General features: G+C 39.3%; 1 protein-coding gene across 1 annotated transcript in view; it reads right to left on the minus strand.

The window, feature by feature from the left end:
• Nucleotides 1-1,266: 1,266 nt before the first annotated feature.
• The window catches only part of LOC139920080 (ryanodine receptor 2-like), a 69,275-nt gene continuing 57,317 nt past the window's right edge, over nt 1,267-13,224 (minus strand). The window contains exons 93-105 of the mRNA XM_071909989.2: nt 13,063-13,149; nt 12,278-12,490; nt 11,892-12,022; nt 11,529-11,571; nt 9,397-9,533; nt 8,351-8,411; nt 7,795-7,941; nt 7,483-7,617; nt 6,134-6,290; nt 5,673-5,737; nt 3,856-3,956; nt 2,982-3,033; nt 1,267-1,601 (exon numbers count right to left, since the gene is read on the minus strand). Coding sequence (XP_071766090.2) covers nt 1,506-1,601; nt 2,982-3,033; nt 3,856-3,956; nt 5,673-5,737; nt 6,134-6,290; nt 7,483-7,617; nt 7,795-7,941; nt 8,351-8,411; nt 9,397-9,533; nt 11,529-11,571; nt 11,892-12,022; nt 12,278-12,490; nt 13,063-13,149 — 1,425 coding nt within the window. The 3' untranslated portion in view covers nt 1,267-1,505. The remainder of the gene's footprint in view (nt 1,602-2,981; nt 3,034-3,855; nt 3,957-5,672; nt 5,738-6,133; nt 6,291-7,482; nt 7,618-7,794; nt 7,942-8,350; nt 8,412-9,396; nt 9,534-11,528; nt 11,572-11,891; nt 12,023-12,277; nt 12,491-13,062; nt 13,150-13,224) is intronic.

Here is a 13,224-nt window from a genome sequence, read left to right on the forward strand (position 1 = left end):
TTCCCTTTTTAAAAGGCAAAATATTCAACCAAATCCAATTAGATAATATGGTCAAAACAATAATATGAAAACAAATGGTGTTCAAAACTCCAATAGGTTCAGTGGAACCATAAAGTAAAATAGCAATGACGAGAGGTTCTTCAAATAGTAATGGCTCTGTGAGGCACCATTTTATCCCCCAAAAACTGAGGGAGGTCCAATTTTTATTATATCTGGCAGAAGCAAATTCACATTCTATTAAAATAGCCTTATTTCAATTATTGCAATGGCCACTTAACCCAGCCACTTAGTGAACTTTTTGTTTAAGCAAAGAACATAATCCAGGACTTCATTTCTCAGAAAGGGCTTGCAAGAGTTCCTAAAATAAATCATTTTCTGTTCCATCAATGAGCCGTAACAAAAAGCAACATGAATACACACCACTTGCTGACTCGTGTCATCCATATCAAAGTGAAGCCTGACTAATACTCAAGCCCAGCGTTCGACCTCTGCATAATGAGGACAATATCTGTAGGTGGCACTCCGACGCCGATCATCCTGCTGCTTAGCTCTTTGCACACACTCACACTCGCTCAGTTTTAACAGTTTAACAAAACTCGCCACGCTCCTGTAGTCAATGAGTCACGCCTGGAGACTCCCCGAAGAGTTTCTGGGCTGTCTGAGGCACTGGTCCATCACATCGTTAAGCATGATGATCCATTTCCACGGCAATATTTGGACCTGGGCTCTGGGAGAGACATGCTGGCACGCTACAGAGTGGCTGATAATGGATAAGGGAAAAGTGCTGAAGAAGAGAGGAGGATGGAAGGGAGGAGAGGAGAGGAGGAGAAGCAAGGACAGCAGGAAGAGAAGGAACCTGGGGAGAGGAGAACAATAGGCGAGGAGAGGAGAGCCCCAAGGAACGGAGGCGAGGAGGGTGAAAAGAACAGATGCCAAAGGGAGAGTGTTTATCTGGATGAGACACACAGAGGAAAGGGGTGTGAGGCTGTGATTGGAAAGATAGATCACTGCATTCACTGAAAACATGAGCTTCACAAAGACAAATCCAGCCAACAAAGTGCTATGGAAATGAATCTGTAACATCTTTTGATTTCACATTTTAAGTTTATTTCACTACTTGAAGATAATGCTTTATAAAATCGTTAGTAAACTGACTGTTACATTTCCCTGTGAATACACTTGTAACTTGACTCAGGAAACCAATAATATAGGCAATTTCCTGACTACAGGAAACCCATAGCACACCAAAGAGCACATTATATTTTCTTTTGAATATAAACAATTTTGAAAGCTGTCACACATTTGTTTCCAACTGATTCAATAAATACAAATTAGAACTGTGTATCAACATAATATAAATGTTAAGGTAAGATCACTCCAAAACCCAAAGTCAGTGTAGTGCACACACAACATTCAAGGTAATTTGGTGAGTCCAAGGGCATCGATCAAGATGGCGTCTGTGTGATGACATTATCGAGGGAGGCTCTCAGATCTCTGATTTCCCCTCATCCAAGCTGATCCTCGTATTGCTTACGGAAACAGTCTCCCACAGGGAAGAATTCCCAGCAACGCTCCTGGTACATTTTCCACACGTACGATTCCTGGCAAAGTCAATAGATCAGTAATATATTTTGTCACTACTGTCTCAAACTATCTTTTATCCATCCTTTGATTATCAGCTCATTGGTTCAATCAGAATAGCAATCTAAAGAGCATCCATGGAGAATATAAATCCAATTTCAAATTCTTCAAATGTATGTCTGTCCTGTCCCAATGGAGAAATATTTATTTCACACATTGTGAAAAAAAAATCCATGTGGCCGCTTCCTTTTAATCCACACCTGAGAAATATACCACATTAAAATAACATACACAGTATATCTAGCGATGGGTCCCAGGACCCAACTCAATTTTGGAACTTGCACCCAATTGGCCAAAATGTAGCAGGCTGATAAGGAATATAATATTCTATTCCTTTTATCAATGCTGCAGCGTCATATTCAAGATGCATTGTGTGCCACAAAAAAATATCCAAATTATTCTGATAGAGAAGGGATTCATTATTTTAATATTACACTATGCAGCATTTAGATATAAACTTTTCCTCATCCATTTTGAGGCCCATCCCATTCATGATTTAAGTGAGACAGAGACAGACAGAAAGAGATAAAGATGCAGCTCTTTCACTGCAGTGGAAAGTAAAAATGTTTCTGCTGAATTCCAATACTCCTCTTTACTCTATGCAACAGGTCATGGAAAACAAAGCTGCACAACATAGTGTTTAGGATGTATAGGAGGATCACCATACTGTATGACTATGGTGAGGCAGGGACTTTAAAGATTTGATAACAAGAGAATTAAAATACGTGCCCACTTGAAGTTTGCTACCTGTAATCAAGCCCCAACACTTTTGATTTATAGCTGTAATACTGCAATAATTTATGAGAAAGTGATTATGAGGGACATGTCAATATATGCATATATCTCATGCATGCTACCAGTAAACACATGCAAACAATGTATTTACTTCAAACAACGTAATTAGAAAAAAATTGGACACAACTTCAAAGTTAGAGCCTACTCTAACTGTAAATGAGTGGATAAATGAAAAAATAATTTACTGTAGAGTAACACAATTATAACAGATTTTTGAAGAAGTAATTGCACATTACAATTTTTTTTATGATGTTCATTATCATAAAAGGGAGCATGCCTTAATTTGGGTGGCTTTTATGAGGGACAGTGTGAATAGAGGTTCGGTCTTTTCTAGTTGAAAAGGTTAGACTACAATTTTATCAATTAGAAATGTTGGAATTAATGAGTCATTCAGCCGTGAAGGAATCGTTGGGGAAGGAATGATTAAGAACTGTCAGAAGTGGCAGTGGAAGTAACATTTTTGTAAATGCTCTCAATGCGAACCCCTTATTGTGTGTAAGATTTGGATCATTCATTGAAAACAAAAGAGACAACAAATATCATACCTGTCCCGTGTGTTCGGTTTCATCCTTGTTAATGAGGTACATCACGAAAAATCTGTCAGGACACAGAAGAGGGACATCTAGCAACTCACATACCTCCCACTCATACTTGGATTCAGCATAGAAAAAAAAAAATCTGCTAGAAATTCATAGAACTATATGAAGAGCCAGTGGAAAAATCCTACGATTGTGGTGATTTTGTCAAAATGTGTTATATTTGTTATATGATATTTCACAGGTAACAGCTACAGATACACTCAAACAGCTGTATTTACTACTAAAAATTGCACTGAAGTAAACTAGATGGTTTATAGGCTGGCTAGCTGTCATCATGTTAATTGATACACACATCAGTTAAGACTAAATTAAATTAAGCTGAATAATTAAACAGAACAGCAGTTCAGGTCTGAATTATAAACCCAGTTCTTGAGGATCGCTATAGGGGGAGATGAGGGAAAAATATTGCTTAGAACAGGCCTAAAATACAAACTCAATAATGCATATCAAAGTCTAATAGTCATGATTTACAGGGATGTATTCCCCTGTATATTAGCCAAGTGGATAAGTGATTAATCATGGTAACTAACAACATCTTGAGCTGTCTGTGAAATTTCCTAACATGTCAATCTGCTGCTTTCCCCCCCCCCCCCTTTTTTTTTTTTAAATTCTAAGCAATTATGGAGCATGCGGCATACTTACACTTAGCTTAGCTGTGGGAGGTAATAGCATGACAAAGGCCTGCCATTTTAGTAATGACATATCCGGTTGTCAGTTCTAATATTTGCAAAATCATCTGGCTGAGACTGTCTATGGCAGTGTAATAGTGACAGCTGAACCCAATGCGTGACTCAAAACTGGTAAGCATGAATCAACTCACAGGTAGTTGGCCAGGTTGTGCTCCTGTAGAGTGTGCGTCTCAAAGCCATGAGGGACTGTGTCTAAGTAGTCATTCCCGATTCCACATATAAAGCACTTGGTCTGCAGAGGGAGAGAGGAGGGACATGTAATGTTTCATGGAACAAACATAATGTTGTCTAGTGTACATTCATAATAAAATCCAAACTTCAAGAGCAGAGGTCCTTAAAGTTGTTGTTAGCCTGGGACTCAAATGTTGAATTTATCCTGCCGCTATGGGACCTTTTGATTCAGCATGCCAGTCAAGTCTTTAAAGTTATTTCTCTTTACAAAGACACTCAGCGGATCCCACAAAATATTACAGGCTGTAATAAAGAATGACTCACTGCCAGTTTTTCATAAGCCACAGAGGATCCTGCCTACGGAAATATTGCATCCACACAGGTAACAACTCCACATTCCACAATAATTCAAAATAAATGCTTAGGATCTGTTTGACGACTTAAAAATTGATCCCTCAACAATTGTTATGCTCTCACACACAAACACTTACAAAACTTGCTGCCATGTGATAACTCACTGACATGCACACAAGCTCACTCATAGCTCATAGGTATAGATGCACACAAATGTACACACACACACACACACACCCACACACACCATTTCATTCATTTATACTTGAGTATCACTTCATTTTCTTTCAGTTTTTTCATTGGTTACTCTGCTTACTTTTGTTTTATGATCCTTTGCTTTTTTTGTTTCTATCTTCTGTTTTAAAATAATTTTGACCCACTAATGCACCATTTTTTTCTGGCTTTTTTATCTCTCACCTACCATATGACATGTCTATTTATGTAAATAAATATAAGCTAAAACTTAAAAAAAACCTTTGCTTGTTGGTTTGGAATCCATGAGAAACAAGGGGGGACCTTCCGCCCGAATGTAAGAGACCATCCCTTAAAGTATATCAGATTAGGAGGGATTTAAACTGTTTGATAATTAGTGATAGCATCAACCAGTAATTAAGAAAACATTCATGTTTAAGACAAATGCAAAGTAAATGAAATCTCCTATAAGACAATAAATTATTAGCATTCCAACATCTAGCTGCTACTTATTATGCAGCAATTAAACTCCCATTGTCTCACAAGTCTGTAAGAGTGTGGGCTTGCGCGCATGAGAGAACCAAGACTGCGAGAGAGAAAGAGACAGAGCACATAAGGATCGAAAAACTAGAAAAAGACAGCAAGCGTTACGCCTTAGCTAATAGTTCTACCGAAGATAGATTTAATCAAAAATGTACTATATTTTTCTATTTGCGCAATATCAACTATTCAATTAGCTTATCTAGTGGGGATTTGTTTTGCTCCCACTGAACTTGCTGTAATGATTGTCTTCTAATTATCGAGGGCAGAGTGATAATCGTATCCTCTCATTAGGGCCAATGGTAGAAATGTTTCCTCTGACACCAGCTCCCACACAATCTACTTAATCTTGAACACACACAGTTATTGATTCTCAAATTTAAATTACACCTGACCTCAAGCTAATTTACTGCTAAATCAGTACTGTTAAATTGCATAACACAGTTACAGAAGCATAAAGACAAATCAGTCAATGTTTTCTGTAGCCTTAATCTGAATCTGATGTATAGTGCATTTATTTATTCATAATCCTTTTTATCTAAATCTGATTTAATACATACAGTGCAGACTACAGGCCACACTCAAAACTTATGGTTGTTTGGATTTCAGATATGTGTGTTTGTGTTTGTGTGTGTGTGTATGCATACAAGAATGCATGTGTGTGCATGAGAAAGAAAGTTTCACCTCTCACCTCCATATCCTCTTTCACCTGCTCCTGCTGGTCACGAAGCTCTCCAAAGGCATCGATAATCAAGCCTGCAAAAAGAAAGTACATAAGTGCGTGTGTGTGTGTGTGGGTGCGTGTGTGTGTGTGTGTGTGTGTCTGTGCACGAGTATGCATGTGCATGGCTGTGCTTGTGTTTGAATGACAGGTGTCAGTGGAACTTAGGGACTCAGTGGGATAAACAGATACTACTTAGATTTTCCAATTCCACATGAAAGATTCATCAACCTTATTCTGGTCAAACAGAGGTGAATAAAAGAGGTTTAGATGTGTGTGCATGTGTGCGTATATGTGTGTGTGTATTTGTAGAAAAGAATCTGTTGTAACAAGTGTGTGTGTCTTGGTGAAAACATGTGAGTGCTCATGCATGTATGGATTTCCATGGAAGCTGAGCTGTACTTGTGTAAGACTTTCACACTGTATCTCACCCTGGATGATGGCCAGAAGGATGACGATGACGAAGAAGAAGAAGGTGATGTCGAATACGATGCGTTCCACCTCAAACTCGTCACCGGCGGGGTCCTCAATCTCGTCGCCGATTCCCCCACCCGCACGCACGCCCACATACATATGGAACATGTAGCACTGAAGCCCGAAAAAAACGAGAGTGGAATACCACAGATTTTCATTTACAGTACAGTATGCATTCCAGCTCAATATGGATCTCCTCAGATAGGCGATCTCTTCTGCTGAGTTTTGATAAGGGTACGAGGTAAGGAGAGAAGAATCAAGGTGTCAAGGAAGGATTTTTGCATTGTGCCTCTAAACACCAAGGACAATACTGTCTTTTAGGAACTCAAACAAAAACATGCTGGCTGCAAAACTTTTGCAGAACATTTAAAATTCAATACTGGCACTATTTCTATACAATTTCACAGATGGGTGGAGATGTTTTCTCCTCAGATAGTTAATGTCCTCCACTGAGTTTCGGTAAGGGTATGAGGCAAGGAGAGAACAGTCAAGGAGAGGGACTTTTATATTGTGCCTCTAAGCGCCAAGGATGACATTTTCTGCAAGGAACGTGAACAAAAACAAAATACAATGCTGGCTGCAAAACTTTCAAAGAACATTCAGCGATTGAACAGTAGAGAATGAGGCATCTTCTGGTTATCTTCGGATTCATATTTTTGCCATTTTGCATTGTATTGGTCTGAAACAGTGGTGCTGTGCTGTTGTAATGATGGAAAGGGGATTGCAAATCTCTGTTGCTACCTATTTTGCTGCTAAAAGTCAAGCATAAACAATAACACAATGGGTGTGACTCAGGATTTAATGTAATATCCCCTGGCTCCGATAATAGTAGGGTTTTATTCAAATGCTATCGCTTCCCATCCGCCTGCTCGTGTGAGTGACAGTGGAGACCACATTAGAATAGAGCAGGTGGAGGGGTGTTAATGTAGTGAATTTATCCGTGGCCAAACAAAGAGCCATGCTCAGGCTTGAGGAGTGCTTTTCCATCCAAATGTCCATCATTCTATAGATAGGTAGTGGAGGGACTAAGACAAGAGGCTGTTTTCACTTCAACAATAGGGATCACTGTCAGAATCCTATGCCACCCCTCTGGATCTGAGGAGGCAGAAAATGAGGTGTGTGTCTGTGTGAGTCAGCGTGTGTGTGTGTGTGTGTGTGTCTTAGAGAGCAAGATGAGAGAGAGGAGAGAGATCAAAAGAGAGAGAGAGATAGAGAGAGAGGGGCTGTGTGTGTGTGTGTGTGTGTGTGTGTGTGTGTGTGTGTGTGTGTGTGTGTGTGTGCCTGTCCATATGCATACTGAACTCACAGTAAGCATGTCATTGCACTTCATGTCCTGGGTCTCCGTGTCATCACTCTTGTTGTAAAACTTCCTGAAGAAGTTGAAGGCCACGACAGTGTAGAGATACACCACCACAGCCAGCAGGCCCACAGTCAGGACCAACTGACGCACACACACAGAAAGACAGATGGACAGACAGAGGCAGATGGGCTTTAATACACGTCTTCATCTTAGAAAAGCCCCAATATAACCCTCCGGCGTGAAAGCAAACATCACATGCATGCAAATTGCATGTATGAACACACATGGAGACAGATGGACAGAGATAGACACACACACCTGTTTCCCATTGTGCGTGACAGAGGAAAGGATGGTACGGAGTGTCTTAAAGCCCATGGCGATGTCCAAAAGGTGGGCAGCGAAGAAGAAGTTGTTGTAGTGACCCAGAACTGACATGGACATGTACCAGGCCAAGTACAAGAAGGACTGTGCACACACACATACACACACATACACGCACATACACGCACGCACACACACACACACACACACACACCAAGATAGGCCATAGAGATTAGCAGACAAGATACAGGGACAAATGTGTATTTTAGATAAGACAGGATCACAGGATATTGCCACCTTCACTTCGGCACATGTACAATTGTATGAAACAAAATCTTATCTTAACAAGAGACCAAACAAACTAGGAATGAGTCATAAAATATTAGATATATTGTACACATATTGCTAGGTCATGTTACATTATCAGTGAATATGAATTGCAGGAAGTAACACTCTTATCTTGGCATTGTAGCGACAAGAAGACATATGCAAACAAACTAAGAAAAAGCCATAATAAAAATCAGTCACAGGATATTTTGCCAGCTCAACTTACATTATCAGTGAATACAACTCCTAGTTTCCAGACCTGGTACTTGATGTCAATGGAGTTGAACCTGAAAGAAATGCCATTTTCACATGGATACATTATGGTACGAACTTAGAAAATAGGGTCAAAATGTCTGTGGTTCAGATCAGGCCATTATCTTTTGTAAAAGAGGCTGTCTGTGACGTGGATTCAACTCAAAATGTCCTGTACCTTCTCAAGCAAGACATAATGTTCTGGGACCTTCTTGTCTCTGGCCACATTCTTATCAAGTAGCACACACGCATGCATGCAAACACGGACACACACACACACACACACACACACACACACACACACACGCATACAATATCAGTGTGGTGCCTATTAATAATGACGGTGGGTGCTCTGTCATCAGCTGCAATGCATACAGTTCAATTGTCTGAAATGATATTTCACAGTGCAATTGACAAGGCTCAGACAGACAGGAGCTGGACATCAATAGGCCCATCTTGTTAATGCTCAGCAGGGAGGCTCATGTAGGAATCCTATTCTCCTCTGGAGTAAAAGGCATCAGGGAAACCTCTATATTGATTTCCTCATTTGAACATCATTCATCCTTTTTTACATTGATAGCGAGTTGCCTGTATGCAAACATAGTTGTACATAGCCTCTTGAGGCATATAGTATGCCTCATCACTACCATCAACTTTGTGTAGCTTTGTGTAACTGCCATCTGCTGAACTGCATACTATATTAGCTGTGAGACTGATGCAACCAAAGAGGCCAACTGGTCAGAATCATTGGCATTCAATATATTGGCATAAAAAATAAAATTGATAACTTAATGCATTTTGTAGTTTGCTGTGCCATGCCTCATTATACAAAAGACATAAACAAGTACAACCAGTTTAAAATGCTAATCTCAGCAACCATCTACCCCCCTGTGCTTCATATTTCCGACTGCAACTGTGTCAAAATAAATGATAGACAAAACAGCTGCAGTTTGCGCCCCTGACAATTTTGAAGCATGTAGAGTTGCAAGGATGTACATTTTTTATATTTTATCTACTCACAGAGCGCCCCAGGCAGTTTCTCTCTTGGGCCTCCTTCTTTCCTGTCTCTGAGAGCTGAAGTCGAGAGCAGCCTGGTCCAGACCCAGGAGCTCACTGATCCTCTCACAGCCATAAAGCTCACCATACTTATCCATCACCTGACAGGGAAAGAAGAGAGGTTTACATAGTGACCAAAACAATAGTTTTACAGTGTCTTCCTATCTGAAAAATTGTGAAAAGAGCTGACTGACTGAGTGACTTCTACTGCACCATATTTGCCATAATGAGATAGAAGCCTAGGTGGACTGGCCATCTGGAGTATTGGGAGTTTTCCCCAATGGGCTGGTTGACCTGTGGGCTGGTGGTGAGCCAAGCAAGACTGATACAAAAAGATAAGACAGTCGGCACCATAGAGGATTGGGAGGATGGGGTTGGTGCATAACTGGTCCATGTTTCTCCTCTTGCCAACTTTGCTTTGGTACATTCTACCTTTCATATCTTTCACATCTGAGATGACAGTGGAGACTGAGTGTTTTATAATCATGACTGAGTCAACCTAACAAAGGAACATGGACAAGCAGCATTACCAAATATGCAAAAAATGCAAAGTGCTTTGAGGAAGATCAAATGCAACAAATTGATTCATGTATTTGGTAGCACTACAACTAAAATCAGTGCATTTAGTGTCAGTTATGCTGACAACATGCAGTAGCATAATGTTGGGACTTATTTTAACTGTTATGTTGCCTTCAATTGCTGTGGGAAATATCTAATTACAAGTTGAATGCACATGAACAAAGCGAACAAGGTGGTAAATTATGACAGGGTATGTAATGATTTTCTATGATACCCAAGTTGTCAAGATGAGACATTTTGGAGGAGAAGAGCATGGAAGCCGTGTGAACAACTGATGGTAATTACGATGTATGTTATTGTTTCGTATCTTAAGCAAACAATCAATATTGATGTATCTTTCCATTATTACTCATTGTTTAACTTTCAGTTAATATGTATATGTACAGTAACAATACAGTAAGATGTATATGTACAGTAAACTGTGGCTAATAAATTAATTAAAACATCAATTACATGACTGATGCTATTTTCTCCTCTTTATTCTGCTGCTGCAGCACAAAGGAGCTCTCTGCCACTTGATTTATAAACTAAATCAACAGCCACCCAAAAACTACTTTTGTTACATGGTCCATTGTTCTCATTTCCAAACAAAAGCACTTGAATGCGCAAAGCCATATTTACAACTCCCGAACTCAGAAGTAGGAGATTATCAGAAGCACTTGAAGGCATTACACCATCTCCGTTTTACCCCAGGCTCTTAAGATGACGGGATACAGAATATTCAAAGCAAGGAGACAGTGCAAGACATAGGTAGACAGTATCATTCCACAAATTAAGGACTTGTTTCCACACATCATATATTCATTTTGTAGTAAGATGCAACATACAGTTGCAAAAGTGCTACATGACGAACTACATTACTTAAATGTTTTGGCCAATACTCTTTCTAGCTACTGTCCTCTGATGAGGAGACATACTGTTGAGATGTTGCTTTATGTGGGGAGTGCTTGAGGGCTGCCGTGTCTGCAGGCATTTAACAACCTGCTGTTTTTATTAATTGATTCTCCTGGTTGAATGGGTAAGCTAATTGGTGAAACCAGGTACTAGTGAGTTTGCTTTAACACACCTACAATGATTTCAAGAAAGAGTTAGAATTACAGAGCAACGACTTTTGTTTAATATGAAAGATTTTTTACTACAGTACCGCATCTAAGTTTTCTTTATTTATTTTAAAATTCCCCAAATCACCTAAAAACGTTCCTAAAATGAAAAATTACCCAGAAAAGTTTCAGTAAAAACAGGAATATTACCTCCCTTTATAACACCACTTATGTAAGTGGTTTCAAAGGCAGGAGACCAAAGTGTTAAACTGTCTCTGGGGACAGTGGAAATGTTTTTGTAATTGATAGGGGACTGATTACACCTGCCATTAAATGGTTCATTAAATTCCAGTTACTTTCTTAATAGAGTGTCACTGAGTAAAATACACACATAATTAGATTCATCCATACATGCATTTAGAATATAGAATATTGTAGCTGTAAGGTATTAAAGCTACAGGCCTGTAGAGATCTTACCTTCCTCTTCACAAATTTATCCCAGTAATTACTGGGAAATGATCTGAAAAGAGAAACAAAGACTGTCAAAAAATATTATGACGTGGCCAAAATGGTAATTTAAAATTTTATAGAAAACTGGGACAGTGCTGCGAGTGAAACACTTCCTCTGGTAAATAAATATACTACACTGTTTAAGTTATAATATAATTAAAATAAGGTGCTAATAAGCAGGGTTTGAGAGGAATACAGGGATTATGAAACCTCAAGGAAAAAACATTATGGATTATAAATGGTTGGTTTGGCTGGTTTTTTATTTGAATTAATTAAAATGATATTATCAATATGACATCAATGCAGTTTATTATGTGACTATAACCGTACGGTGTATTGATGACCAGTCGGTCCCATTGCCCTTTGATGTCCTCCTCGGGGGGCTGCTCTGTCACATACAGCCCGTCAAACTCCAGCCTCCGGGCCACTTCCTTCTCACGTTTGAAGATCGCCAATGGTACCTGCCAATCAAATGCACTGGACTAAACACTTCTCTCTCTGGACAAACAGACTGGTGGTAAGTTGGCAAAACTCATATATTTCTCCCTTAAAATCTTTTAAATTAAATTTAGCTGGATGTGTGAAAGTCCATCTTTGTCTGCAAAGTGCTCAACTCTGGCCTGAAGGTTTCATAATATATATGATGGATTGAAATGGACTTGAAAAAGGAAAATGGGGTCATTATAAATCCACAAAGTATGCTTGAGCTAGTATACCTTGAGGCAGTAGTAGCCAATGATGCAGCAGAAAGAGATGAGTGTGTGTGCTACAGCAAGGAAGCGGAGAGATGGTTCCATGTATCCGCTGCTCTCCTCCAGGACAAAACAAACGTTGCCTTGATTGTCGTCCTCCACAGCAGAGTCCTGCTCTTCACTGTGGACTGATGTGACCACCACCTCCTCTTCATGTGGTGCCGGCAAGGATGATACCTGGGAGTGACACAGTAAGAAAGGGTGACATCACCAAAGACGAACAATACAGCTGAGCCAAATACAGTTATTTTTCAAATATTTTGAACTTTGGCTTGTGTTTGACTTGAATAAACATAGTTTGTCCTCTTGAAATTGGTGAGATTGTGTCAGACAACAAGCTTACAGTATATAGATCAAATATATATATATATATATATATACAGTATATACTGTAGTATATAGTTTTATTGCTTTATATGTTGACGTTTTTTTTTTAAAGATGCTGTTCTTGGTGTTCTTTTGATTCAATAGACAATCTAACCACCATATATATTTTTTTCCTCATTCTTGCCAGAGAAACATCATGTCACAGTGTGGAAAGTGCCACATCTTGCTATGCAGAAGGATTTATACATTGGCTTTTAGAGTTGGCTGCCCCACAGATTGCCATCAACAGTCTTGTCCTTCAAAAGCTGTTTTAAACCACCAGATCTAAGAGATACTGTATGTTCCACAAACACATGACAAGCTTAATTTGTTCTGCAGATGGGAAGGCACAAGCCAGAAGAGAATGAACAAAGATATCTCACCTTGTAGAAGAGGAGAATGAAGTTGATTGCGAAGGCAACAAACAGAGCCAGCATGCGCATGTTGTAGAAATTCCTTGCAAAGTAATTCTGAAAAAAAAAAGAAAAAGAAAGAAAGAAAGAAAACAATCAATTTCACAGGAGGTTAGTTAAGATGTTGTCTGC

Source organism: Centroberyx gerrardi, chromosome 15, assembly GCF_048128805.1.
Source record: "Centroberyx gerrardi isolate f3 chromosome 15, fCenGer3.hap1.cur.20231027, whole genome shotgun sequence".
NCBI classification, from domain to species: domain Eukaryota; kingdom Metazoa; phylum Chordata; class Actinopteri; order Beryciformes; family Berycidae; genus Centroberyx; species Centroberyx gerrardi.